Source organism: Apis florea, unplaced genomic scaffold (assembly GCF_048593485.1).
Source record: "Apis florea isolate Af1SG1 unplaced genomic scaffold, ASM4859348v1 contig_3391_pilon, whole genome shotgun sequence".
Taxonomy (NCBI): domain Eukaryota; kingdom Metazoa; phylum Arthropoda; class Insecta; order Hymenoptera; family Apidae; genus Apis; species Apis florea.
The window spans coordinates 2,002,886-2,030,136 of NW_028256754.1; the positions used below are offsets into that span (position 1 = coordinate 2,002,886).

The 27,251-nt window shown below is 17.4% G+C and overlaps 6 protein-coding genes and 1 long non-coding RNA gene across 23 annotated transcripts; 3 read left to right on the forward strand and 4 right to left on the reverse strand.

Annotated features, from left to right (window-relative positions):
• Nucleotides 1-1,771: 1,771 nt before the first annotated feature.
• On the reverse strand, nucleotides 1,772-8,143 carry YME1L (ATP-dependent zinc metalloprotease YME1L). 2 transcript variants are annotated; one of them, XM_003698129.3, is made up of 12 exons: nucleotides 7,750-8,143; nucleotides 7,251-7,379; nucleotides 6,801-7,181; nucleotides 6,466-6,688; nucleotides 6,037-6,128; nucleotides 5,715-5,958; nucleotides 4,949-5,081; nucleotides 4,083-4,320; nucleotides 3,453-3,695; nucleotides 2,483-2,629; nucleotides 2,104-2,256; nucleotides 1,772-2,024 (listed from the first exon to the last, which is right to left on the reverse strand). In XM_003698129.3, the coding sequence occupies exons 1-12, from the start codon at nucleotides 7,774-7,776 to the stop codon at nucleotides 1,833-1,835; spliced, it is 2,202 nt and encodes a 733-aa protein (XP_003698177.2). In that variant the 5' UTR covers nucleotides 7,777-8,143; the 3' UTR covers nucleotides 1,772-1,832. The 2 variants fall into 2 exon arrangements, with proteins under 2 accessions (XP_003698177.2, XP_086768492.1); XM_086912366.1 differs by having other exon boundaries at nucleotides 7,238-7,379; nucleotides 7,750-7,883.
• Nucleotides 8,144-9,471: 1,328 nt separating this feature from the next.
• LOC100866591 (uncharacterized) lies at nucleotides 9,472-16,540 on the reverse strand. 8 transcript variants are annotated; one of them, XM_012492953.3, is made up of 6 exons: nucleotides 16,431-16,525; nucleotides 15,861-15,993; nucleotides 11,764-11,920; nucleotides 10,440-10,650; nucleotides 9,933-10,049; nucleotides 9,472-9,865 (listed from the first exon to the last, which is right to left on the reverse strand). In XM_012492953.3, exons 3-6 carry the CDS (start codon nucleotides 11,917-11,919, stop codon nucleotides 9,666-9,668), a joined length of 684 nt encoding a protein of 227 aa, XP_012348407.1. In that variant the 5' UTR covers nucleotide 11,920; nucleotides 15,861-15,993; nucleotides 16,431-16,525; the 3' UTR covers nucleotides 9,472-9,665. The 8 variants fall into 8 exon arrangements, with proteins under 8 accessions (XP_012348407.1, XP_086768503.1, XP_086768500.1 ...); XM_086912377.1 differs by having other exon boundaries at nucleotides 9,933-10,013; nucleotides 16,431-16,516; XM_086912374.1 differs by lacking the exon at nucleotides 15,861-15,993 and having other exon boundaries at nucleotides 9,933-10,013; nucleotides 16,431-16,540.
• On the forward strand, nucleotides 12,264-15,269 carry Kpc2 (Kip1 ubiquitination-promoting complex subunit 2). Of its 2 annotated transcripts, none has more exons than XM_086912370.1 (9): nucleotides 12,264-12,524; nucleotides 12,798-12,960; nucleotides 13,027-13,220; nucleotides 13,293-13,453; nucleotides 13,582-13,793; nucleotides 13,873-13,967; nucleotides 14,478-14,668; nucleotides 14,765-14,903; nucleotides 14,989-15,269. In XM_086912370.1, exons 2-9 carry the CDS (start codon nucleotides 12,923-12,925, stop codon nucleotides 15,132-15,134), a joined length of 1,176 nt encoding a protein of 391 aa, XP_086768496.1. In that variant the 5' UTR covers nucleotides 12,264-12,524; nucleotides 12,798-12,922; the 3' UTR covers nucleotides 15,135-15,269. The 2 variants fall into 2 exon arrangements, with proteins under 2 accessions (XP_086768496.1, XP_003698140.2); XM_003698092.4 differs by having other exon boundaries at nucleotides 12,455-12,660.
• LOC147656957 (uncharacterized) lies at nucleotides 14,674-15,800 on the reverse strand. Its single transcript, XR_015293378.1, has 2 exons — nucleotides 15,373-15,800; nucleotides 14,674-15,087 (listed from the first exon to the last, which is right to left on the reverse strand). It is a non-coding gene; the product is annotated as an uncharacterized LOC147656957 (long non-coding RNA).
• LOC100866360 (coiled-coil domain-containing protein 25) lies at nucleotides 15,908-18,091 on the forward strand. Of its 6 annotated transcripts, none has more exons than XM_086912380.1 (6): nucleotides 15,908-16,112; nucleotides 16,646-16,754; nucleotides 16,886-16,933; nucleotides 16,995-17,086; nucleotides 17,155-17,537; nucleotides 17,610-18,091. In XM_086912380.1, exons 2-6 carry the CDS (start codon nucleotides 16,730-16,732, stop codon nucleotides 17,689-17,691), a joined length of 630 nt encoding a protein of 209 aa, XP_086768506.1. In that variant the 5' UTR covers nucleotides 15,908-16,112; nucleotides 16,646-16,729; the 3' UTR covers nucleotides 17,692-18,091. The 6 variants fall into 6 exon arrangements, with proteins under 6 accessions (XP_086768506.1, XP_003698176.2, XP_086768509.1 ...); XM_003698128.4 differs by having other exon boundaries at nucleotides 15,919-16,112; nucleotides 16,541-16,754; XM_086912383.1 differs by having other exon boundaries at nucleotides 16,019-16,112; nucleotides 16,541-16,787.
• On the reverse strand, nucleotides 17,603-22,490 carry Tgt (tRNA-guanine transglycosylase). 3 transcript variants are annotated; one of them, XM_003698126.4, is made up of 8 exons: nucleotides 22,427-22,490; nucleotides 20,767-21,012; nucleotides 20,173-20,262; nucleotides 19,859-20,012; nucleotides 19,572-19,704; nucleotides 18,887-19,048; nucleotides 18,635-18,803; nucleotides 17,603-18,511 (listed from the first exon to the last, which is right to left on the reverse strand). In XM_003698126.4, the coding sequence occupies exons 2-8, from the start codon at nucleotides 20,896-20,898 to the stop codon at nucleotides 18,167-18,169; spliced, it is 1,185 nt and encodes a 394-aa protein (XP_003698174.1). In that variant the 5' UTR covers nucleotides 20,899-21,012; nucleotides 22,427-22,490; the 3' UTR covers nucleotides 17,603-18,166. The 3 variants fall into 3 exon arrangements, with proteins under 3 accessions (XP_003698174.1, XP_086768495.1, XP_086768494.1); XM_086912369.1 differs by having other exon boundaries at nucleotides 22,422-22,461; XM_086912368.1 differs by lacking the exon at nucleotides 22,427-22,490 and adding an exon at nucleotides 21,474-21,537.
• Nucleotides 21,735-25,492, forward strand: Lamtor2 (Late endosomal/lysosomal adaptor, MAPK and MTOR activator 2). Its single transcript, XM_086912387.1, has 4 exons — nucleotides 21,735-22,524; nucleotides 23,439-23,735; nucleotides 23,959-24,121; nucleotides 25,200-25,492. The coding sequence occupies exons 2-4, from the start codon at nucleotides 23,668-23,670 to the stop codon at nucleotides 25,347-25,349; spliced, it is 381 nt and encodes a 126-aa protein (XP_086768513.1). The 5' UTR covers nucleotides 21,735-22,524; nucleotides 23,439-23,667; the 3' UTR covers nucleotides 25,350-25,492.
• Nucleotides 25,493-27,251: the final 1,759 nt, after the last annotated feature.

Sequence of the window (27,251 nt, forward strand, 5' to 3'; positions counted from 1 at the left end):
ACATTTAAAGGATTTGTGAAAGTTAATTTTTTTTTAAATGAAATTATATATATTTGAATGCACTATTCAATGCAATTTATTATTTCTTAAAAAAAATATTAAGCTATTTATATCAAAAGAATATTAGTTTAAAAGATATTTTAATTTGAATTTTAGACTTTATATGAAAAATGAGAAATATGCAAAATGATACTTGTTTGTATTTTCATTGTTTTTCATATTTCAAATTTTATATAATTTAAATTAAAATATCTTATAAATTAATGATTTTGTAACATATGTAGCTTAATATTTTTTTATAGGACATGTTGCATTAATAAAAAATTATATGATTCCATTTACAAATCAAAATCGATTTTAGACATCGATTTATAAAAAAACTAATAACACTAAAATATGCGCTTTTTAAAACAAATTTTTATATAAAATTTTGTAATATAAACAATTATTATAAATAATTAAAATATTCCAGATTATCAAATTTTGTTTATCCTGTATTAAATTATTTGAAGAAGTTTAATGTTGTGATTTTTTGAAGTTAATAAATACTGTGATATTTATATGAATATTTCTATAAATGATCTTTTCTGTACATTTTTTATTGTATATATGTATTTTAATCTTATAGAATTATATATTACAGATCATTTTCTTTGGTTTATATTTGCTCACATATAAATGTAATATACTTTATACAAATTATTTATTCAAAACATAGATTTATTAGAATATTATAGCTTCTTATTTTAAAAATCTTAGTTTGATTTTATGAGTTTTTTTAATTAATATTTCAAACTTTATATTTTTAATGAGAAAAGAAAAAGAAGCAATGTCAAATAATTTTAGTCATGTCAAAACGTACTATAGATAAAATAAGAAAATAGATTATATAAAACATAAAACATGTATATGAATACATATATAATTTTGTATAATTTATATCTTATATAGTAAATAAAATATTAATTCTTATATGGTCTTAATATTATTAATTTTTTTTAAATATTTTATATACATATTTTAAATGAAAACAAAATTCAATCAAACATTGCATGGTAATAAAAGTTAGATATTCTTTAAAATATATTACTTAATAATTAGCATAAATGAAATTTAAATTCATTTTAAATTTAATTATATTTATAAAAAAAAAGGATTATTTATTAAAGATATTTTTTTGAGAATAATTTGTTTTCTTACATAAAATCTTAAATTAGTAAATTTGTTAATATAAAAAAATTATTATATTATCAATCAAAATATAATTATATTACAAATTAAGATTGATATTTTCCATTCAATGTTGCAAATAAAATTTAAATATAATATAATAAAATATATTTTCTATAAATGAAGAATAATTTTTTTGCAGAATTATATTTTGTTAAAATTTTAAAATTGTAAAATTATTTTTATAAATTTTAAACAATGTAAAAATTTTTACATTACAATACATAATTATATACAATTTTATTTTTAAATATAATTATGTATAATACATTATATATCGCTTTTTATTATGTTTATATATTGTTTTATTTTGTTTTTAGAGATTCTCTAAAGTGATAATGATAAATAAATTTGCATTAATTATTATATAAAGTTGAATGTATTAAAAAAAAATAATTAAATAAAAAAATAAGAGTAATTTAATACAAATTTTTCAATTGAAAAATCTAATACATTTTAATTAAAATTATATAATTGTATAATTGTATAATTCTGCGTTTATGATTATTATAATAAAATATTAATTGTAAAATGCAACATCGATACTGCACCAAATAATTTATTTTGCTTATTATTTTAAATTGAATCTTAGTACGGTTTAATTATAATACATGTTCAGATGGATCTATAATTCGTGATTGATTCTTTAAAGTTTCAGTTGAAATTTTTTCTCCATTAATTACAGCTTCTACATCTTTAGAGCTCAATGTTTCATATTTAAGCAAAGCATCTGCTACTTTTTTTAATTCTTTTGCATGTTTTTGTAATATCATTTTTGCTCGTTCATATGATTCCTAAAATAAAAATTATTTTAATGTTAAATTATAAAATGTATATGTCATGGAATTAACACCATATGATGGCAATATTTACTTGTAAAAGACGTTTCACTTCATTATCACTAAGATCATTTGCATTCGGACCTAATGGATATCCATCTGTTCGATTTCCTATGCGAACTCCAAAACCAACTTTTTCAGACATGCCATATAAATTTACCATTTCTTCTGCGATAGAAGTTGCAGCCTAAGAAATATAATTATCAATGATTATATAATGTGATATATTATTTTCTTATATGATATTTTATTTTGTTATATATAAATAATATTAGAAATATTTTTGTACCAGATATTTAATTTTTAATTTTAATTTTAATAGATATTTAATTCTTAACTTTTATAATTTATATACGTAATTTACATATATAAATATGAAAAAAATTATTAATTTAAAAATAAACTAAAAATACCTTAAAATCACTTTGTGCTCCTGCTGTTATTTTATCAGGACCAAAAATTAATTCTTCTGCAGCACGACCACCCATTGCACTATCCATTTGAGCCAATAATTTTGATTTTGTTATATGAATTTGATCTTTGTTAGATAAAAATGCAGTCTATAAATATATATATATATTTGTGTGTATACAGAATGTTCAATATATTGAATCAATTTTTTTGAAAATGATAAATTTTTAAAAAAGGTGATGAAGAAAAAATTTTTAATGTTTTTTATGCCAAACATGATAATGTATGTGAATTTTTCATATTTGCAATGTTATTTAAGAAACAAAAATGAAATTTTTTAAATGGAATATTATAAATCGTGTAAAATTCAATTTATTTCATTCATTTCTGACATTATCTGATTTTAAAGGTCATAATATGATACATGTTTAAAGTTATTTTATGCATTTCTCTTAATTGTATTTAATTCTATTATATATTATTTATATATATATCTACATATATTATTTAATTTTAATTAATTCATGTGACATAAATAAATTTAAGATATTTCTTAAAAAACTGGATTCATTTTCATTTCTTGAATAATATATATATATATATATATATGATTTTTTTTTATATTTATAAATATAAAAAATTCTCATACATCATGTTTATTATAAAAAATATTAAAATTTTTTTCTTTGTTACCTTTTTCAAAAATTTATCATTTTAAAAAAAAAACTGATCCAATATAAAATATATCGCGTTTCTATTCTGTATATATATATAATATATATATATTATATATGTATTATATTAAGAAAATAAAACAACAATTATATATGAATTATATTAAGAAAAAAATTAAACGTTTAGATATAATTTATTTTTAAAAATTTTGTAACAATATTAATAAAATAAGATCATTAATATATATATATATATATATATATATATATATATATATATATATATTATAATACTTACGTGTCCTAAAGAATGTCCATGAGGCATAATAGTAATTTTATGCAATGCAGGTGCATCTTTAGTATAATATGCAACTAATGCATGTCCTGCTTCATGATATGCTGTAATACTATTAGTTTCTGTGTCATTAATTTTTAATTTTCTTTCTGGACCCATAATTAATTTATCTCTAGCATATTCTAAATGTTTCATTGAAACATATTCAGCATCATTTATGGCAGCTCTTAAAGCTGCTTGATTTACCTTTCAAAATTAAATCCACATATAATAATCAAATTAATTTGATTTAAAATTCTAGAATTAATTTTTAATTAATCTCTAATGTGATCAATAAAAATAAAAAAATACTTATTTTTTATTATAAATAAATTGAAGGTCATTTTAAAATAAAAGAAAAATAATTACATGTAAATAACTTGAAAAATTAAAAAAATTTTAATTTTTGAATTGTATATATTTTGTAATAAAAATTTATTTTTTTATTATCTTCTAATCTTTTTACTATTTTTATTTTATACATTTTATTTTACTATTTTTACTATTTTTATTTTATACATTTTATTTTATACAAAAATTGATCACGTAAGAGATTAAAATACTATATGAAAACATATACAATAAAAAAAATACCATATTTTCTATATCGGCTCCAGTAAATCCAACAGTGCATTTTGCTAAATAACTTGTATCAACATCCTGTGTTAATATTTTTGATAAATATAAATCAAAAATTTCTTTTCGGCTAGAATAATCTGGTATATCAACTACAACTTCAACATCAAAACGACCAGGACGCATTAATGCTTTATCTAAATCATCACGTCTATTTGTTGCTCCTAATACTATAACTCCTTCATTTTGAAGAAATCTACAAATATAAAAAAAAGAAAATTATTGATAAATGATAAAGCATAATATCAATATTAAATTTAATATAATTATAATTAATATATATAATTATAAATTACGATAATTGAAATTAATAATTTAAAAATTTTTAATTATTAACTTCAATGAAAAAATAAAATTAATGGAGAAAAAATTGAATTATTTAATTAATACTACTTATTCATGCTACTAAATTATTTACCTTTCATATAATTAAGTATAACATATATATATATATTGTATCATTTCGTAAATTGATTTTCTTCATTGTAATGAAACAATAAAAAAAAATAATTTGAAAAAACATATTGAGAAAAATAATAAACAATTTTTTAAAATATAATGTGATTAAATTAAAAAAAAAAAACTTTTAAAATCAATTAACATAAATACTATATATTTTTTATATTATAGAATAATTAATAGAAAAAAAATTATATTATGATGAGATAATTATTTTTAATATTAATAATATAATAATAATTTCCTTCATTTCTTTTTCTATCAATTTTCCTTCTTTCATATATATAAAATTGTTAATTTCATATTAATTATCAATAAGATTATCCTGTATATTATAAAAAAATGAAATAGAATTTTTAGTTTACCCGTCCATTTCTGTAAGTAATTGATTTACTGTTTGATTTGCATATGGATGAAGAGCTGAATTTGTTCGTTTTGCACCAACAGAATCAATTTCATCTATAAAAATTACAGCAGGTGCTTTTTCTTTTGCTGCTTCTGAAAAAATAATAGTAATAAATAATAAACTATGAATGAGTTATAAAAATTTATTGAAGTTAAATTTTCATTTGTATATAATTGCATATCATAATATAAAATAATATTATGTTAATATGTTATGTTATAACAATATAATGTTAATATTAAAATTTTTATATTAAATTAATTAAATTAAATTAATTATTATTATTATATTATTAATTATGAAAAAATAATAATAATGAATAATTTCTATTTTTTTCAATTAGAACATATTGTTTTATAATTTTAAAAGTAAAAAAAATTTTTGATGTAATACAATTACTTAGAATATTTATTAAATTATAATATAAATATATAAATAGATAACATTAGAAATAGTTTTAGAATGTTATAATCATAATATTAAATCATAAATTACAGATTTAAATAAAAAATAGATTTAAATAAAAATTTTCAATATACATATATATTAAAATAAATAGATTATAAATGATTCATAATATAAACATTTATATAATCAATTATATAAAAAAAAATAAAAGTAAAAAATATAAATAATAAAATATAATAAAATAATTTTCAACAATTTTCTAAATGTTTTTATTTAATAATTAGAATATTTTTTCAATATTTATTATTATAACTTACTGAATAAATCCCTCATTCTGCGTGCACCTTGTCCTACTAAAATTTCTTCAAATTCTGGTCCAGCTGCATGAAAAAATGGTACACCAGCTTCACCAGCTACTGCTCTAGCTAATAATGTCTTTCCTGTTCCTGGTGGTCCTACTAATAATACACCTTTAGGTAGCTTTGCGCCAAGTGCTGAAAATTTTTCTGGATTTTTTAAAAATTCGACAATATCACTTAATTCTTGTTTAGCTTCTGCAACCTAATTACATATAAATAAATAAATCACAGATATGAAATGAAAAAAAAATGTAATAAATTCTAAGAATGAATTACTTACTCCTTTAACATCATTGAAAGTTATATCTGTTGTTTCTGGTCTAAATTTAATACCATCCATTGAAAATCGTAGTCCACTTCCTACTAAATAAACTACAAAAAAAGATGCATTATTAATAATCTAAAACATAATTTTAAACATTAATATTATTTAAATATTAATCTAATGTTTATTTATTTATAAAATAATTATATATAAATAAATAATATATAAATAAACAAACATTAATATATAAATAAAATGTTTCTTTTGAGTGAATTTTTCATTAATTTTCAGAATATAATTTTTTTATTTACTAAATTTAATATTTTTTTTAATAATAATAAAATATAACTATTATAAAATAATATTAAAATATATCTATCAAAATAGTCATTATATTATTATGAGTAAAAAAGAAAATTTCATTAAATCTTTAAATTTACATACCTCCATACCAAAACATTACAAATATAGTTCCTGTTATTAAAGTACACATTACTTTAAACCATCCAAAATAAGGATATGTTTGACGTGCTAGTCCTGCTTCATATCCTTCAATGAAAGCTAATATAATTTTTCTATATTCTTCTACTGATGTTTGATTATTGAATAAATTTTTAATTGCTGTTAAATCTTTTTCTTTTAGGATATTTGCTCTATATCCTATATTCTATGAAATAAAAAAAATTATTTACAATATCTCTAAAATATTATATATATTATTATTATATATATATAGAATTAAAATATTAATATAAATAATATATAATATATAATCTTACTGTTCCAGAAAAATGACCAAACAAGTTTTTAAATTTATTTACAAATGATGCCTTTTTTTCTAATTCAACATTTACATTACGTTTTGTTCTAAAATTACGAATTTGTATATGATAATTAGATGATTTTCTAGGTAAAGTAGGTAAAATAATCTCTTTCGTACATTGATAAGAATTATGATATTTCTTTCTATTTTCTTTGAAATTCAGTTCTGATATATCTGATATTTTCCATTTATTATTTTTTTCTAAATTTTTCCTACAAATTTTTGTGGAAAATTTATCTAATACTACCAAAACATTATTTGTTTTTATATCAAACATTGCAATTACATCACATATTTTTAATTTGCCTATTAACTTATCAATATAATTCTTAGTAGCCTGAAATAAAATATACATTTAATAGATCATCATTACCATTTTATATAATACATTACCATAATAGCTTACTTCTGAAAAATTACTAAAGGAAATATCATCCATAGATTTTTTAAATTCATTTTGTTTTTTAACTTTAACTGAAAATGATGTAGATTTTGGACTAACTACTGAAGTTAATTGTGCCAGGTGATATAACACCTAAAAATGTTAAATAATAATATCTCTTCTTAACTAAATATTTTGCTATTAAATAGCAATTTAATATTAATTAATTAATTTGTGATTTGTAATATTAAATAAAATAAAACTAAAAAATGTAAAATAAGAAAAATAAAAACTGTATTCTTAATAAAAATATAAAATAATGCAAATTTCGAAAATTTATTAATACAATATATATAAAATTATAATATATAAATATTTTTACAAAATAAATTAAATATGTATTTGTTATATTATAAAATATGTTATATGTTATATTATAAAATTTAAAATTATATATAGTGAACTATCTATAAAATTTGATTTTGTATGGTTATAACTTCATCAATATTATAATAATACAGACCTGATTATGAGGTTGGAAAGAAAACATTGAAGATTAGTCCTATTTAACAGATGTAATAAAATAAATGGAAGTTTCACCTTTTTAAATAGAACTAAATTCAACTGATTGTTTCCTTTTATTGCATATCCAAAAAAATTAACTACATGACATCAATATCTTTCGTACGAAATATAGTTTTGATGCTGCAAGGTAACGGAAATGACTACTGTCTATAAACTTCCGAATGTTTAAAACTAATTGATATTTGATTCAGGATTATAAAATTAAAATTACATTAAAATTTTATCATAAAACTTATGTTTTTTTAAATTTGATTTTGTTATATGTGTTACAACAGATTTTATTTTAATTAAATTGTTGAATTAATAATCACAATTTAAAACAATTGTTTTGTGACCTTTAAGCATGCTTCATTTATTTTAAAATACAATTTAATTACGTAAAACTTTATATATCATTTTTATACTATGAAATAAAAATTTAAAGGATCAAATTGTTTCTCATTAAAAAACATATTAACCTTATTTCAAATATAAGTTTATATATTATTTATATATTATTTTATATATAAAATATAATTATAATAATACAAATAAATTATAATTATAATGAATATATTCATTTGTTACACAAGTACACTGTTTTTATACTTACAATATCGAACTATTAATAGTTTGCCTTCCTTGAATTACCAATGAAAATGAATATATTGCCTTTATTGAATTATTTATTTAGAAATAAATTATTTAATTTACTATATTTTAAAATGAGTTTAAAAAACTTAAAAGTTTAAAAAAAATAAGATTAAAAAATATGAAAATAAATAAAATTTACTTTTTTTTATTTACATTATATTAATATTTTAAACTTAATATTTTAAAATATTTTAATATTTAAAAATATCAAGTTTTAAAAATTTTAGAGAAATATGTTAAAAAAATAAAATTTTATTTCGTAATTTTTATTTCATTTTATAAATTTTTAATTCATTTCTGAAAATAAAAATTTTTAATATTTATTTTATAACATATTAAAATTAATTAACATATATTTTAATATACAATTTAATGCATTTTTATATACTATATAAAGTATCAAATAAAATAGATATAAATAATATATTTATATTCCTTAATATTTATTGAAATTAAAAGATATATATATATATATATATAAAACATGAAAACTAAACAAAAGATATGCAAAAGCTAAAAAAAAGAATAAATTTTTCTTTAAGAACTTGTTTTTAAGAAAATTAGATTTAAAATAAAATTTCTTTTTCTAAGTTTTTGCTTTCAAGAAAATCGAAATTAAATAAAAGTAATTAGATATTTATATAATCCAATGAATTTTTAAATTTAATTTTCTTAAAAAATAGTCTTGAAATAAAAAAATCTTATGCTATCTTATAAAAATTTTATATTTATCTTTTTTTTAAATTCGATAAAAAAATTTAAAAAAAAAAAATTATGGATTGCCTTTGTATCATCTATCCAACTTTATTTTATATATAGTTTTATTAAAAATAATTAAATAAATATACAATTAATAGGTATCAAATTTATTTTAATAGAATAAATTATTAATTAATAATAGAATAAATTATTAGTGTTACTTATGTTTTATTGTTCATTAAATACTATCAAATAATATTATAATTTATTGATAGTGTTTATTGATAGATTTATTATTTTAAGGGAAATTTTTAAATAAATAAGTAGCTTAAAACAAAGAAATTCAAGATTTCATTATTTGAGAAATTAAATATACAATTATATATAAAAACAATATTATAAAAGATTTTTAAAATATGAAAATATTCTATAAAATATTCATATTTTTATAATATCATATTGATGTTCATATTTCTATTTAAATTTTTGTTTAAAATTTTTATATATGTATATTATAAATATTTACTTGCTATGTAATTTTTCAATACAAACACTAAGTTCTTGCAAACATTCCAATAAATTATCCATATTTGCACTTGAATGTCTGAGACCTGATTGATCTCCACCAATTCCTTGTCGTTGACCTAACTCAAAATGAAGTTTAGCTAATTGTTCTTGTTGTTCTCGTATTTCTGTCATTTGTTCCATGCTACAATCTTTTCCTGCATTAAAATAGCATTTAAATTTTATATATAGACTAAAATATGTTTAGATATATATTTTACATACCAAATGCTCGTAAATTACCACTATGAAAATCTTCTAGAAGCTGTAATAAAGCTTGTTCCATACGTCGAACATCAGGAACCTCTGACAAAAAGCAATGATGTTTGCATGGTGCCATAGCTTTATTTTATGACACCAAAACACAACCAAAAAATATAATGAAAACTTAAAAAAACTTAAAAATAAAAAATATATGAAAAAATTATAATTTATTATTAATTTAAAAAAAAATTTTTTGTATCATTAACTAATAGGATTTTATTTTAATATTTTTTATATAAGAATTTCTTATATCCTATATAAGAATATATTTAATAATATATACAAATAAATTATACAATATATAACACTATATTATTAAACAATCATATAAAAAAAATATTTTTAGAAACTCAGTAATAAATTTATGAATACTATAGTAATAAATTTTAAACATTATTTAGAAATCTATTTTAAATGATATTTTAATGATTTTAAATGATATTTTATTATTATAAAAAATAAAATTACCTCTATGTTGACGATTAATTTTTGATAATTCTGGTCGATGTGGTTTTTGTTTTTCTTTTTCATTCATATACATTAATCGAGATTGATTACTATGATTTGAAAGATTCACAGCTCGACCAGAAACCATAGATCCTTGACTTGTTGCTTGACCAGAACTTCCTTTACTAACAATAGGTGATGTTTGTATATTTGTTTCCCACAACACTTGTTGCTAATAATAAAATATAATAAAATAATATATAAATTTCTATATCATATATAAATCTATTAGCACTACTCATAAACAATATGTTAGTAACAACATTAAGTTAATTAATATACATATTTTATATATATTTACAATTAAAATTAATTTATAAATCTAAATGTATTATTTTACAAAAGTAGATATACAGATAATATATATGCATTTACATAGGAAGGAATTAAATTAATAAAAAATATTAGAGTATGAAATATTTAAATATAAATAACTTCTAAAAGAAAAATCTATACAAATGATATTTTAAAAATTCATGTATAATTTGATATAAAAAAGAAGCAAGTTTATTTATACATTTATATGTTCTCTAGTCTTAATATTGTATTAGCTTTATTATATTTAATATATTGAAATTCATAGTTAATTGAAAATAATATAATATTATATTATAATTCCATTTTCTTTTAGATTTATATTATTGTAATATATATTTAATACATAATATATAATGATAATACAAGAAATATCATTAAAAGAAATATCATCAATATGATTTATATGATTTACAATAACTAAAATGAATTATCTATTTTATATCATTATGTTATCCATTAATTTTTAATCAATATTGTATTCAAGTTGATAAATTTTGTTACTTCACAACTTTATATTCTTTGTTAAATTTATATTACAATGTTTATTTTTTTTGTTAACATGCAACATAATTATCATCATTATTTATATATATATTATTAATCTAGTAATTTATTATTTTTTTTATAGAAAAATTTTTTATTGAAGTAGTTTCATACGATATTAAAGTGTAATAATAAAATAGAAATAAAATAATAAAAAAAAATTAAATTAATTATCTTAAAAAATGATATATGAGTTTTCTGCTGCAATAATATCATTACTTCTTTTATAATTATAAAAAATATAATTCTTTTATAGTATTTGTATATCATTTAGGATATCAAATAAAAATTTTAAACAATATTAAAATTTATAATAAATATATATCATATAAATAATATTACTATAAATAATATTATATTATAATTAATATATAATATTATGCTTTAATAATATAAATAGATAGAATTAATATTAAATTCATACCGATATATGAGAATTACGTGTATCATTTTTACTTGGATGATGAGATCTTGCTGGTGTGGAAGGTGGTGTAGCTTCTCCACCTTGACTCAATGGTTCTTCACATTCCTCTTCTTGAACCAATTGTTGTAATTCACCACATCCAGACTTTTCAGCCATTCTAATAAATTTATTATTTGAAAAGTTTTTATTAATTTTTTATTATTTGATTTTTAATATTTTTTATTATTCTTGTCACTAAATTCAAATATTATTTAAAAAATTTTAATATATATTTATAAATAAATTTAAACAATATTTTATAAAGAAAAAAGAATATATATTGATATATGTATATATTTAAATACTTCTATATCTATATAAAAGATCTAAAAAAAATAATTTTTTTATTATAAACAATTTTTTATTATATTAATATTACAAAATATATTTTAAAACATCATAATTATATAATTTTTATTATCTATAATTTATTAAAATCTAATATTTATGATTACATTATTAATAATTGTTTTGTTTTTTTTGACTCCGGTTTTAAATGACATAATATTGCAAAAATATTTTTAATGTGCTTTCAAATCACAAAAATATTTCTATAAAATATTTTATAGTTGTCATATTTTATTATATCTAGAACATCATTGAAATAAAATAAATTTTAAAATTGGGAAAGAAATATTTTACAAAACTAAACATTTATGAAATTAGTTTTTCATGGTTATATATTTTCGGATGCACTCTTTGTGTCTTAATATGAACTACATGTAAACAATCATGTGACATATTATTTAAAATACATATAAATATAAGTAAAAATTTTCGTTTTAAAGATAAATATATAATAATTATTTTATAAAATAAGAAATTATAAATACAAAATTATTTAAGTAATATTTGTTGGTAATATATATATAAAAGATAAATTTATAAACATTATTTTAATTTTTAAAGTTTATATATTATTTACTCTAATAATAATTAAATATTTGAATTGATTTATCTTATTGATTAAAAATAAGAATTTTTTCATGTTATAGATAACTTAATAATTAAAATTACAAGAATATGATATATGTTTAGTACAACATAAAAAATTTATCAAAAAAAAAATATAATTTTTGACGATTTCTTTTCTTAAAACAAAGATTTATAAAATTGTACAATGTCTGAATCAAAATCTTTATTAATTAATATTATAAGGTAATATATTATTAAATATTTAATATTTTTTTAAAAATTATTATTAAATATAATTTATTTATATAGTCCTGAAGGAATGATTACAAATTTTAATATAACATCAGATATGACTATTAATGCAATCAAAAATATTGCAATAAAACATTTTTATGGTGATGATACATCAAGAAATCCAAGTGATTTTCGTTTAATTCACTCAACTAAATTCAAATGTCTCATAGATAATTATAATATAACAAATGAAAATATTAATGAAAATGGTAAAATATTAAAAAAATTATTGAAGTTTATATTAAACTCATAATGATATAAAATAGATTTCTTTATTACAGAGGAATTAATGTTAATAAACATTCGTTCTACATCTACGAATAATGATTTATCTGAAAAGGCTTTGAAAGGTCCAAGTAAAGAATTAATATTACAAGTAACAGAAAATTTACCTATACGTAATCCACCTAAACATATTCCTTCACTTTATTGTCCTGCAGATGTAAATAAATACACACATATATAACATAAACTTATTTATACATTATGCTTTTTTTATATTTTCTTATTTTCAAAAACTTTTACATTTTCTACATAAATAGAATTTATATTATACATTTTATACTTTAGTTTCAAAATGAAGTGCGAAAAATTTTAATAACACTTGTAAAAGCATCAGCAAGAATTATTTTATACAGCCCAGAAGCACAAAAATTTTGTGATATTTTAAAAGAAAAATTAGAAGCAAGATGTAAACCAAATATTAATCCAAATGCTATAAAAACTCTTACAGAAATGGGTTATTCTGAGAAAAAAGTCTTGAAAATTCTTCGCTTACGAAAGTACAATTTATCATTTAAGTTAATATTTATATAAATATTAATAAATTAAAAGCTAAATTTTTATGACTACTTATTATAGATCAAATATAATGGAAGCTTTAGAATGGTTAACAGAACATCAAAATGATCCAGAAGATGACGATAATGATTTAGATTCAGAATCTATTGAAACAGGTAATAATAAAAAAGTAAAAATAATGATTTCTATATATTTATCAAATATTATAAAAATTTATATAAATTATAAATATCAATATAATTAATCAATTTATATATCAAATATATCAATTTATATAAAAATGTTTTAATGAAACAAGTATTGATTTATTTAAAGAATAATATTTAATAAAAATTAATAAGAAATAAATTAATAATACAACTGAGAAAACAACAGTTACAGCAATGAAAAAAGATAAATACAAAACAAATATTTTTGATTTTTTTATTGAAAATAATATTTATCAAATAAAAATTTGATAAATATATTTATAGTTTTTTTTTGTAAATTATTTAATTTTCATAATGATATATGTTTAATATATATTTAAAATTTTGTATATTAAAAATGAAAATTATTCAATTATTCTTTTCTTAATATTAAAAATTTTTTTTAATTTTATATAAATATTTATATGTCAGTTTTTCATTCCATAATATATAAAATAATATTTAATAATAATATAGGATGTCAAGATTTAAAGAAGGAAGAGAATATACTTAACATAGTAGATCGTTTGTTAAAAAATTATCATCATTGTAGAAAAATAGATTTTAAACCTAATTCTAGAGCTGTACAATTATTATTAGAAATGGGATTTGAAGAAAACAATATTATTGAGGCTCTAAAAATTACTGGAAATAATCAAATTAATGCTGTAAGTAATTCATATAATTTTAATTTTATTAAGTTTTAAATTCGTTATAAATTTTACATAATATAAAATTTTAAATTTAATATATTTTATTTTTAGTGTGAGTGGTTACTTGGAGAAAGAAGACACAGTTTACAAGATTTAGATAAAGAACTTGATTCAGATAATCCAATTTATAAAGCAATTATGAATGATCCTCGCATCCAACTTAGTCTTACAAATCCTAATATGCTACTTGGTAAAATTATTTTTACTAATGAGTAATAAAAAAATATAATTAAATAATGTAAATAATATAATTAATGTGAAAAATGAATTTTTAGTATATTTATCCCTATTGGAAACGCCAGTAGCTATAGGTGAACGAATAAGGGATCCTGAAATAGGACCAGTACTTGATCATATTATTGCAATGTATCATGCTGAAAAACATGCAATACATATGAATCAATATGTAATTGACTTTTGAATAAAAAATTATTTTGTAAAATAAATAACATGTTATAAGCAATATCAATAAGTAAATATTATAATTTGCAAAATTTTGCAAATTCTAATAATACAATTTTGTAATAAATATATTAATAAAATTAATTACTAGCAACATCATATTTATATGTTATAATAATAAATTTCAGTAACATTATAAAAAAAATTATAAAATATTACACTTTAATTATTATTATTAATATATAATATGTACTTACAATAATAACATAATTTATTGTAATTATGTAATTTTTACATAAATATATATAATATTATAAATTATATGTAAACATATCATAGAATTAATATTCAATAAATTAAATTCTTTTAAATTCTTTTGAAAAATTATATTTATATAATTATATATTTTTCATATCAATCATTTTTTTATTCTTTCCGATAAAATAAAGATTATTTTATTTTATGTCATTTAATTTTTAATATAGTAATATAAAAATAAAATCAATTCTACAATAGTACACTATTGTTCCAAGTCAATTTTAATTATGTCCAGAACAGGATTGCCAAATGCAAGTTCTGGATTTTTAAAATCTAATATTTCATTTTGATTAGAAATAATAGAGAAGAAAAAATTTTTGATGATTTTTATCACATTATTATGGCATTGAATTTTTAATATAATATAATACAGTATCATAATATCATTCATGCGATAACAATGATTTAGTGTTACATGAAAATATACCTTGATATATGTGTCTGATATATGTGTCATAATAATCGCATGGCATTACTATGTCTCCAGTTTATTCTTCCTCTACCAATGTCAGAATGTGATGTCAAATTCTTAAAAATCTAGTCTGCATCTATTGGCAATCCTGGACAAATTTGAGGAACAAATAAGAATATTTATGCCAACTTAAGGGAATTTTCAAATTATGAATTTCTAATTTATTATTTTAATGTGATGTTTTTAGAGCGATTTAAAATATTCGAAGTAAAAATTTTCTCTAAAATTATAATTTTTTAGTCATATTATTGATTTAGCAAATAAAAATATGGATAAACTTCCTATAATGCTATACTTTTACAGTTTTGATATAACATAATTCATAAATTGTAACGATCTTTGTATAATACAGTATTTATATAATACAATTTCGATATAACAGTTTGTATTTATATGATAGATAAAATTTATATTTAAAAATATTATTTCAAAATATATATTTATTTTTTATATATAATATGAGTGCGATTTTTATAGCATAACATTTTTATGAAATCTAAATATTATATTATTATGAGGAATTACCTGTAGTATAAGAAGTTTTCCACAAAGCAAAAAAAAGACATAGACCAAAGATTATTTTATTCTCACACTATGTTTAGTGTTACGCAAAATTATATGATTTTTTTTTTTAGATATTAAATTATTAACCAATACATATGCTTATTTATATGATTATATTGGATCTATCAGAAATAACCAATCATTTACATTTCTTTTTCTATGTGCTTTCTTTTTAGTTGTGCACAATTGCCAAGATAATATAAATTTAAAATTTGACAGATAAATTGCTCCACGTGTTTCAACCAAAACTTTTTGTAATAATGGTTTATTATTTTACAAGTGAAGGTAATAATATTTATCATTGGTTTCATATTTAGTGTATGTATATTTAATTTTTTTTTAATATTTATATTAACATTACATTAAAATAACATTAAACAAGGTTAGAACGAAGAATCATTTATTTTGAATTACAGTTGTGCAACCACCTGTAACGTTATTTATGGGGGTTGATCAATATGAAAGTGAGTAAAAATATAAAATGTAATTATAATGTTTATATTCTTTTAATATATAATTTTTTAGATGAGGATCTTATTAGATGGGGATGGCCAGAAGATGTTTGGTTTCATGTTGATAAATATTCTTCAGCACATGTATACCTTCGTCTTCATCTTGTAAATATTTTTTATTAAAAACATGTAATATTTATATACAATTATATACATATGTACATAAATTATAGGGGCAAACAATAGATGATATACCTAGTGCAGTTTTAGAAGATGCTGCACAATTAGTAAAAGCAAATAGTATTGAAGGAAGTAAAATGAATGATGTTGATGTAGTATATACAATGTGGTCAAATCTGAAAAAAACACAAGGAATGGAAATAGGAGAAGTTGGTTTCCATAGAGATAAAGATGTTCGAAAAATTCATGTTACAAAACGAATAAATACTATTATTAATCGATTGAACAAAACTAAACGTTCAGAGCAAATAAATTTAAGAGCAGAAAGAGAACAACGAGACAAAAATGAACGAGAAGATAAAAAGAAACTTTTAAAAGAGCAAAAGGAAAGAGAAAAAGCAGAAGAAAAACGGAGAAAGGAAGAAGCAGAAATGAGGTAAAAGATGAAAGTAATTATATTGTTATTAAAATATATAAGTTTTTTAAATTCTTTAAACTTAATTTACAGGAGTTATAATTCTTTATTTAATACATCTAATATGACATCAAATACAGAAAATAGTGGATACGATTCAGATGATTTTATGTGATTAAATTATTAATATTATTTGTGATTTCTGTGCCTATAATTTGGAGTAATAGAGAAATATATTTAAAACAAAAATTATATATAACTTCGAAATTTAATTCGGTTAATTATTTAAAAAAAAATAAAGAAAATATTGATCTTTACAAAAATTTAAAACAAAGTAATGAAAATTAATAAAATTTTATAAAACTCAATTAAAATATACATAAATTTTGCATAAGTTGCAAAACTATATTAATTTTAACATTGAAATTTTTTTCAATTTACATATTAAATGTATATTAATAAATAAATTAATTAGAAATATCTTAATATATAAGTACTTATTTTGTATAAGATATTCATAAGTGATAATTTATGTATTGATATTATCAATAATTAAAATTAATTATTATAAAATATACCAAATATTTTTTATTTATTTCTGTAATATATATGTATTGAAAAAGAAAAATTTTATTATGAAAATAAATTTCTTATAATAATGTAACATCAACAGTTTTTAAGGCATTAACAATCCATGAAGGATATTCCTTATTTGGATATAAATCTAACATATATTGTTGTATAAATTTTGGGAATCTTTGTTCTTTAATACTTTGTCTAATATTTTCCATTAGTTTCATTTGAAATGCAATATTATGAATAGATAGCAAATGACATGCAACTGTTTCTACTGTTACAATATGATGAAGATAAGCACGTGTATATGTTTTACATGTATTACATTCACATGATTCATCTATTGGTCTCATATCTTTACGATATTGAACTTGTCTTAAATTTAATTGGCCAGTACGTATCAATGCACAACCAAATCTCTGAAAAATATAATTTATATAATTAAATATAATATATATAAATCGTATTCTGCTGATTTATTATATTTTTTATGTAAATTCTTTAAAATTTAATTCAAAGATATAATATTTATAATTAATTACCGCTGTCCTTGTAGGAAATACACAATCAAACATATCTATTCCTAAAGCAGAACAAATAATTAAATCAATAGCAAATCCAACACCCATTAAATATCGTGGTTTATTTTTTGGAAGTATATTTGTAGTGAGATATACCATTCTCCAAAATTCATCTTTAGATTCTCCACCACTACAAATAAGAAATAAAATTAAACATAAAATAATTTTTTTTTTTATCTAATTAAAATAAACTAAATAAACTAAATATTAAACCTTAATCCTCCTATTGCATAACCATTAACTTTGCGTTTAATTAATTGATTTGCACATTCTGATCTAAGTTTGGGATCAAGTCCTCCTTGTACAATTGGAAATATACTTTGTTCATTTGGTTTTTGATGTGCTTTCAAACATCTATCTAACCATCTAGTTGTTCTATAAATAATATGTTAAGTATCAAAAATATTTTTAATGTGAATTAGTAATATAACTATATTATAATGTAACTTATAATGTATAGGATATATAAAAAATAAGTATTATAATTATTATAGTGATTGTACACACATTGTATACACTTCTAATTTAGAAATCTGATTACTAAACTTTGTGGCTATTGGAAATCGCGTTGAATTGATTTTTCTTTGAGAAACAGTGTCAAGTGTTATTATTATATTATATAATAAATAATAAATATTCTATTATTATTATAATAAATATTCTATTATTATTATAAAAATTTGAAATATGAATATAAACTTTCTGTTGGAAATGACACAATTATTTATCCAATATTTCATTATAACACAAAAATATATTGTCAAAAATAATAATTGAAATAATTTTAAAATCATTTTTTAAAAACGATTTATTGTTGCGTGTGACTATCATTGCGAATTATATTATGATAGTCACAACAATTATTTTTTATACATTCTATACATTAATGCAATATTACCTATACATTGCTTCTTCTACTCTTGGTCCTGTCAATGTACTTTTAACTACATCATCAAGTTGCATAATTATATCTGCACCTATTATGTTTTGTATTTGTATGGAATGTTCAGGTGTCAACATACAATCTGATTCTATGAAATATTAATAAATTAATATTAAAATATTAATAAATATTATATAATGTTACATTTTTATATTTTTAATATTGTAAAAATATGATATAAATTATTATAATATAATATAAATACAAATTAAATTTAAATTTTATTTCTATATAATAATTACCATTATATGGTGATTTAAACTTAACACCATCTTCTGTAATTTTTGCAAGTTCTAATAATGATACCATTTGAAAACCACCAGAATCAGTTAATAAAGCTCTTTTCCAATTCATAAATTTATGTAAACCACCAGCTTTTTGCATAACATTAAGACCCTAAATAATAACTCTTTTAATAGTGAATTTATTTAAATTATTTGAACAAGTAATTTAATTATATTATTACAGTTATATTATATTACACTAATTATATTATCATATTTTAAATAAATTAAAAATAGAAAATTCTTTTATGTAACAATAATTTTTTACATACAGGTCTCGTTCCAAGGTGATATGTATTTCCAAGTATAATTTGACAATTTAATTGTTCTAATTGTTGAGGTAATAAACCTTTTAAAGTACCCTAAAAAATTAATATTATTATAAAAATATATATTTATATATATACTAATATATATTAAATATAAATAAATAAAATTTATAAATATTTTAAAATTATTAGAAATTTTCTAAATAATTAAAAAATTTAATATTTAAATTAAAATAGAATAAAATTTTTATATAGAATGGAAAATTTAATAGAATTATTTTAAAAAAAAAATTTTATTATAAAGTTTATTATAAAAAGAAACATTAGTTTTTTTACAAATAAAAATATAAAAAAATTTACACATATATATTAATTTATTTTAAATTTATTTTTATTTACTTTTATTTATTTTTTATTTATTTTTATTATAGTATATCATAAAAAATTTAAAAATATTTTTGATTTTAAATGTTCTAATATATTTTAAAATATATATAAGATTATATATAAGATTATATTTAATAAAATATTATATAATTAAAAATATTAAATATAAAGTATACAAAATATTAATTTTCATTTAATATATTAACTTACTTGTGTGCCTACTGGCATAAATACTGGTGTATCTATTTGATGATGAATAAGTGTTATTCTACCAGTTCTAGCTTTTGTTGTTTGACATTCATAAAATATTTCAAAAAGTAATGGCGATTTTACTTGTAACATTTTTTGAATTAAATTTTTTTTTAAAAAAATATACGATTAATAAAATTTTTATAAATCTTATATTATATCTTACTGATAATTACTGATTATTTATTTTAAATAAATAACTGTTTACTGTAAATAAAAAAATATTTATATTATAGTTTATAAATCATATTATTAAAGATATATTGTTTTGAATATTGAATTAAATTATATTAGATTGAAATTGAGATATTTCGTCTATCGTAATCATAAGAAAACTTTTAACCATTATACATATTATTTATCCATTATCCATTATACATATTAATTGTTATCTCAATATATCGATATAAATAAAAAATAAATGATAGTTTATTTATACATATTATCACGAACGTATGTGTAGAGACGAAATTTTATATAAATAACAATCTTTTATTTTTAAAAATAACAAAAATGACATTTTTCAAATTTCTGCCATTTATTTCGATTTCTTGTTTTAATAAAATAAAGCTCTTTAAAAAAAGTATATAAATATGTAAATATAATAAATAGTTAAAATTAGAAAAAGTTGATAAATTGCAGTTTTATCATTTAAAGAAAATATTTACCTATATATTATAATCAGTTCAGAGTCTATATTTAAATTCCATTTTTTTTGAATTTGAATGTGCTATAATAAATATAAAAAATTAATCAATATAATTAATTCTCAAAAAATTGATTAATTAATATATCATTTTTCAAATACACTTGAAGAATTAATAAATTATATTAAGTATACGAAAAAGAAATTTAAGACTTGATTATTAAATTTTCTTTTAAAAATAGTATATGAATGTATATACATACTTATTACATAACAATTTTTTAACTGTTTTTTTAAATAAATATATAAATATCTTTCAATAAAATATTTATTTTGTTGATATAATGATAATTTAACATTTTTAAAAAATTTTTTATAATAAAAAATATATGTTTGTACAATGATTTTCATCGATATATAAAATATTTATATATATAAATTTTTAGATATATATTGTTATTTAAAATTGTGACATTGCAAAATTTAAATTAATATTAGATTTTTCACTTATTATTTTTCACATTATTATTATAATAATCAATTTTTTTATATATTTTTTCAGTAAAATCATCGAATGTAAATATAAGATAAAACCAATAATATAAAAATCTAACTAATATAAAAACAAAACAATTTTTTAAAATCAAACTTGAATTCAAAATCCTGAAATAAAAAAAATTTTGTACAATAATTTATTTTTAAAATTATTTATTGCTAATATAAATATAACTCATTAATTAATATAAATTGTTCGGAAACAATGATAATTGATAAATTATTTTTTTTCATAAAAATATAAAATCCATATAGCAAACGAAAATTGATGTCGATTAGTATCGATGTAATATAAAAAGATGAGATAATAGATTTTTTAATAATATTTATGTAATGAATAAAAACAAATGAGATTCAAATACAGAGTTGTTCGAATAATATTCATAAACTAATAACAAATATAAATTATACGAACCTAACCTTTTTTAGATACAAAAAGTAATGTTAAACTTAGACACGTGGTACTTTTTAATACGGGAAATGCTATTGTAATATTATTATAAATGAAAAGATGAAATGTAATTAATATTTTTCAACAAAATTATTTTAAATGATATAATCTTTTTAATAAAAAAATTTATAATATAATATATAATATAATATAATATATAATATAATATAATATAATATATAATATAATATATAATATAATATAATATATAATATAATATAATATATAATATAATATAATATATAATATAATATAATATATAATATAATATAATATATAATATAATATAATATATAATATAATATAATATATAATATAATTAATATATAATATAATATATATAATATAATATATAAACATTATAATTTTAATAAGTACAAATATTATATATTAATATTCAAAGATAAAAGAAGTTTATAAATTTTTTTTACATTTGAGATTATAATGCTTATAGTGAAAATATTTATATTGATATATGAATAAGTCAAATAAAGTAAATTTAAATCATTTTTAAAACAAAGCTTTAAAAATAAATAATAAGCTAATAAAAGTGAAAAAGAAGATTTCTATTATTGAACAAGAGTGAATATAAATATAAATAATAATTCAATTAATGCAATTCAATAAAAAATTATAAAACAATTAAAATTATATTATTTCTTACATTAAAAAATAATATTATAATTTAAAAATACTAGTAAATTATTTATTGCTGCTGCATGTAATAATAATAAAAAATTATTGTACTTATTGAACTATTGTTTAACAATAAAAAATTAAAATGCTTAAAATAAGAATTTGAAAATTTTAGTTTCTACTAATTATATTATTAATTACAGAAAATAAATATAGAAAATATTTGCGCTATTATAATGTTAAATATATTGTATATATATTATTTTTATATATATTATTAAACTATAATCATTTTTGATTTACCATGATAATATATATTGATACAAATATTTTATAAAATTGCAGAAAACGATGAAGTTAGTAATTTAGTAACTTGATTGACTATATCGAGATTTGAATGTATATAAATTCAGCTATATATTCAACATTGTTGCCAAATTTACTTTTTCATAATTTGTATCTAAACTAGATGCTTGTTATTGTATTATACAAAATTTACGGTGAAATAAATAAAAAAAATTAATTTAAAAAAAGGAACAAAAAAAAGAAATTTGTACTTGTTATTTATAAAATTATGTTAAAACCAAAAGCTTTAACACAAGTGCTTAGTCAAGCTAATACTGGTGGCGTAGAAAATACATTGTAAGTAAAATACATCAATATTTTTTTTTATTGCTTTACACATATTTTCTAAACTTAATTAATTTGATAATATTAAATTATATAATTTTATAAAAAATAAGTTAAATATATATAAATGTAATTATATAAATAAATTTAATATTTTTTTATTACTATTGTAGCTAAAAAAAAAAAAAAAATGATAAAATTTGATAACCAAATATTAAATAAAAATGTATTTCAGATTATTAAATAGAGATGGTGGTTTATTAGCTTATAGTGGTTATGGTGATAAGGATGCAAGAGTAACTGCTGCTATTACAAGTAATATTTGGTCAGCTTATGAAAAAAATGGACGAAATGCATTTAAGGAAGATGAATTGCAATTTATATTGATGGATTGTGCGGTAATTATAAATATTTTATTGTTAATTAATTGTTTATCAATTTTTGCTGTTCAAATGCTAATTAACCAAATTATATATATAATCAAAATTTATACGAATTAATACTTTTTCTTAATTAATTTAGAAATAAAAATTTTTATAATATATTGAAAGATATATTTAATGAAGTAATAAATATAAATTAAGAATAAATTACAATCTAATATAGATTAAAATATAAAAAATTTTTATATAATATCTTAGATAAAACTTGACAAGTATATTTAAAAAAATCATAATTTTAATCTTACAAATAAGATCTAAAGATACATGCATATTATTAGTCCTTACATATCTAATGAAATGAGTTAGTGATTATATAAATAAAATATATTGTTTGTGACATTATATATTGTAATGGTGACAAGAAACAAACTCATACTCAATGAAATTATAAATAATGTATACATTATGTATTAATGTATACATAAATAATGTATACATTTTAAATGAAATATTAAGTGCTAATTTTTATTTATTGATATTAAGTTTGATTTATATTCAATTAATGCCTAAAGATTATTTTAATTTTATTGACTTTGCTTTTTAAGCTTAGATGAACATTAAATTATATTTAAATATTCATGATTTTTAAACATAAATTCTTAAAGTTAAAATTATTTTTGAAATTTATTTGTCAAATTCTATCAATTTATGAAACAATATCTTTAAAATTTTATATGTAAGAAAATTAAATTTTACCTAATATATGAAATATGTTTTTTTAAATATATTTTTGCTTAAAAATTATCAAAATGTTATTACTTCAATTTTGATAATCAATATTATTATAATGATTAATTAGAATTTATATTCAATAGTTTTAATTTCATATTTATTATAAAAAAATTTTAAATACAATTCAATAATAATATATTTAAATATTGAAATAATTTATTAAAATATCTATGAATTCGTTATATAAATGATATTGCATGGAATTTACAGATTACTAATATAGAATCAAATGAATATAATGAAAAATGTTATCAAATATGATAGTTTATTATATTTTTTCAATAAAACAATTTCCTTTTAGGAGGGCAAAGTTGTAATCACTGAAGTAGCAAATTTATTACTATGTTTGTATGCTAAAGAAAATGTGGGATTTGGTTTATTAAGAGAAAAAGCACAAGCTCTGGCAAGATATCTTGATAAACCATTGAAAACAATAGCCAATATGCCTTAATCATTATATGTTTAAAAATATATATTATTATCTATAATATTTAATTTTATATTCTAATTTTTATAATTTTTTGTAAAAATGAATTCTTAGTACTATCTTGTAAATAATATTTTTTCAATTAATAAAAATTTTATGTATTAGAATTTATACATTAACTTTATAAAAATAATGCCACATAAAAGTTTCAGTAATAATAATAAAATTTTTATTCTTACTATATTATTAATTAATTATTATTATATATTATTTTTATATTAATTTTTATTTATATTATATTAATTAATTATGCTATTTGTTTATATAGTTTGTTAGTTATATTAATTATATTTTTTTTTTTGAATGAATAATTATTACAAATGGTTATATTTTCATGAGTTGAAGAAATCACATTTAGTTAATGTTTGCTATATTCTTTGTATCACATATCGATCTGGATAATAATGATTAGCAAACCACATATGGAATGAAAAAACACATAGCAAAAAACATTTAGAAACATTTTCATTATAAGTATTAAATTAGCAAGAATCATGTTTAATTATTATTCTTATAATATACCATTATGATTGTATCAATCAAATATATAATAATGATAATTAATTATAAAAGAATGGAAAATAATTTATGCAATTGTATATCATAAATGGAGAAAAAAATTAATCATTATATGAAGCTTATCTTGAGGTTAAAAAGTTTATGCTGATGAATTTATTAAAAATAAAATATTTATATTTTTGCTGATTCCGCTAATTTTACTCTTGAAATTCTTTGGTTTATCTTATTAAATCACATATTACTCTTTGTAATGTAATATTCATATCAATATATAAAATTAATACAAACATGTTTTGAATATATAAACAAATTAATATATATTAATAATAAATACATAGTAAGTAAATATTATTAATGAAAAGAAATATACAATTACATAATTATATTTGTTTGAAAATAAAAAGTAAAAGATAAATTTTAATGAGATCTTACATCTTTTTATATTTTATATAACAATTACAATATTAGTTATTGATATTTAATACTATTTCATTGTTACCACTATTTTCTATAGAAAATGACATCTTTTAACATTTATCACAAACTTTATCCATAGAAACATAAGAAATATGGCTGTACATTGCAGTACAGCGAAATATGAACTTAAAATGTGAAAGATATGATAAAACTTGATATATTTTTGCTGCCAAGACTTGCTATTAATGATAAAAAATTAACAATGATTATCACTATCAAAAATTATCTATAATTTTATACTATATATACTAATAAAAAATATTAAAATCCATTGGAAAAAAATCGATTTTTAAATATTGATAATAAATATATCAAATATAAATATACTTATCAATAATTTGTTTGATTGATACCGATATTTTTTGTTATGAAAAAAAAAATATATTTTAGGTGATTTTATATATCAGATTTAGCTTAAATTAATTTTATACAGAATGTTCAATCTTACTTTATCATTTAGAATATCGCTTATTTTGATAATTATTTTGATAATTAAAATAATTATAAAATAATAATAATAAAATAAATAAATATAAAATAATATAATTATAATTAAAATAATTAAAAAATATTTTAGAAACAAATTAAATAATTTCTAAAATATAATTTGATTAGTTTTTCCATAGATGAATATATAGAAGACATGAAAATTACCAAAAATTATATTTTTAAATCAAATATATTTTAATAAATTATTTGATCCAACTGAATCAATTTCTATAAAAAAGTATCAACTTATTTATATTAAAAAATAATTAGTTTAGATATTTAATAATATTTAATAATTATTTCTAATAATTTATTATGAACGAAATTAAAATTCAAAAAAATTATCCATTGTAATCGTTAAACTTTGATATATTTTAAAAA

What these genes read in the sequence shown, in the direction of transcription:
- Kpc2 (XM_086912370.1), top strand. Translation starts at nt 12,923, where the DNA reads ATGTCTGAATCAAAATCTTTATTAATTAATATTATAAG. An exon ending in TTCAGAATCTATTGAAACAG is followed by an intron (nt 13,968 to 14,477) that starts GTAATAATAAAA and finishes ATAATAATATAG; the next exon opens with GATGTCAAGATTTAAAGAAG. An exon ending in AAATCCTAATATGCTACTTG is followed by an intron (nt 14,904 to 14,988) that starts GTAAAATTATTT and finishes ATGAATTTTTAG; the next exon opens with TATATTTATCCCTATTGGAA.
- LOC100866360 (XM_086912380.1), top strand. Translation starts at nt 16,730, where the DNA reads ATGGTTTATTATTTTACAAGTGAAG. An exon ending in TTATTATTTTACAAGTGAAG is followed by an intron (nt 16,755 to 16,885) that starts GTAATAATATTT and finishes TTTGAATTACAG; the next exon opens with TTGTGCAACCACCTGTAACG. An exon ending in AAGGAAGAAGCAGAAATGAG is followed by an intron (nt 17,538 to 17,609) that starts GTAAAAGATGAA and finishes CTTAATTTACAG; the next exon opens with GAGTTATAATTCTTTATTTA.
- Lamtor2 (XM_086912387.1), top strand. Translation starts at nt 23,668, where the DNA reads ATGTTAAAACCAAAAGCTTTAACACAAGTGCTTAGTCAAGCTAATACT. An exon ending in GGTGGCGTAGAAAATACATT is followed by an intron (nt 23,736 to 23,958) that starts GTAAGTAAAATA and finishes AATGTATTTCAG; the next exon opens with ATTATTAAATAGAGATGGTG. An exon ending in TTATATTGATGGATTGTGCG is followed by an intron (nt 24,122 to 25,199) that starts GTAATTATAAAT and finishes ATTTCCTTTTAG; the next exon opens with GAGGGCAAAGTTGTAATCAC.
- LOC100866591 (XM_086912373.1), bottom strand. Translation starts at nt 16,471, where the DNA reads ATGTCTTTTTTTTGCTTTGTGGAAAACTTCTTATACTACAG. An exon ending in GAAAACTTCTTATACTACAG is followed by an intron (nt 11,921 to 16,430) that starts GTAATTCCTCAT and finishes TAAATTTATTAG; the next exon opens with AATGGCTGAAAAGTCTGGAT. An exon ending in TGGTAATTTACGAGCATTTG is followed by an intron (nt 9,866 to 9,932) that starts GTATGTAAAATA and finishes ATTTTAATGCAG; the next exon opens with GAAAAGATTGTAGCATGGAA.
- YME1L (XM_003698129.3), bottom strand. Translation starts at nt 7,776, where the DNA reads ATGTTTTCTTTCCAACCTCATAATCAG. An exon ending in CTTTCCAACCTCATAATCAG is followed by an intron (nt 7,380 to 7,749) that starts GTCTGTATTATT and finishes TAACATTTTTAG; the next exon opens with GTGTTATATCACCTGGCACA. An exon ending in CTTTCAATGATGTTAAAGGA is followed by an intron (nt 5,959 to 6,036) that starts GTAAGTAATTCA and finishes ATATGTAATTAG; the next exon opens with GTTGCAGAAGCTAAACAAGA.
- Tgt (XM_003698126.4), bottom strand. Translation starts at nt 20,898, where the DNA reads ATGTTACAAGTAAAATCGCCATTACTTTTTGAAATATTTTATGAATGT. An exon ending in ATCACCTTGGAACGAGACCT is followed by an intron (nt 20,013 to 20,172) that starts GTATGTAAAAAA and finishes GTTATTATTTAG; the next exon opens with GGTCTTAATGTTATGCAAAA. An exon ending in TATTTCCTACAAGGACAGCG is followed by an intron (nt 18,512 to 18,634) that starts GTAATTAATTAT and finishes TATATTTTTCAG; the next exon opens with AGATTTGGTTGTGCATTGAT.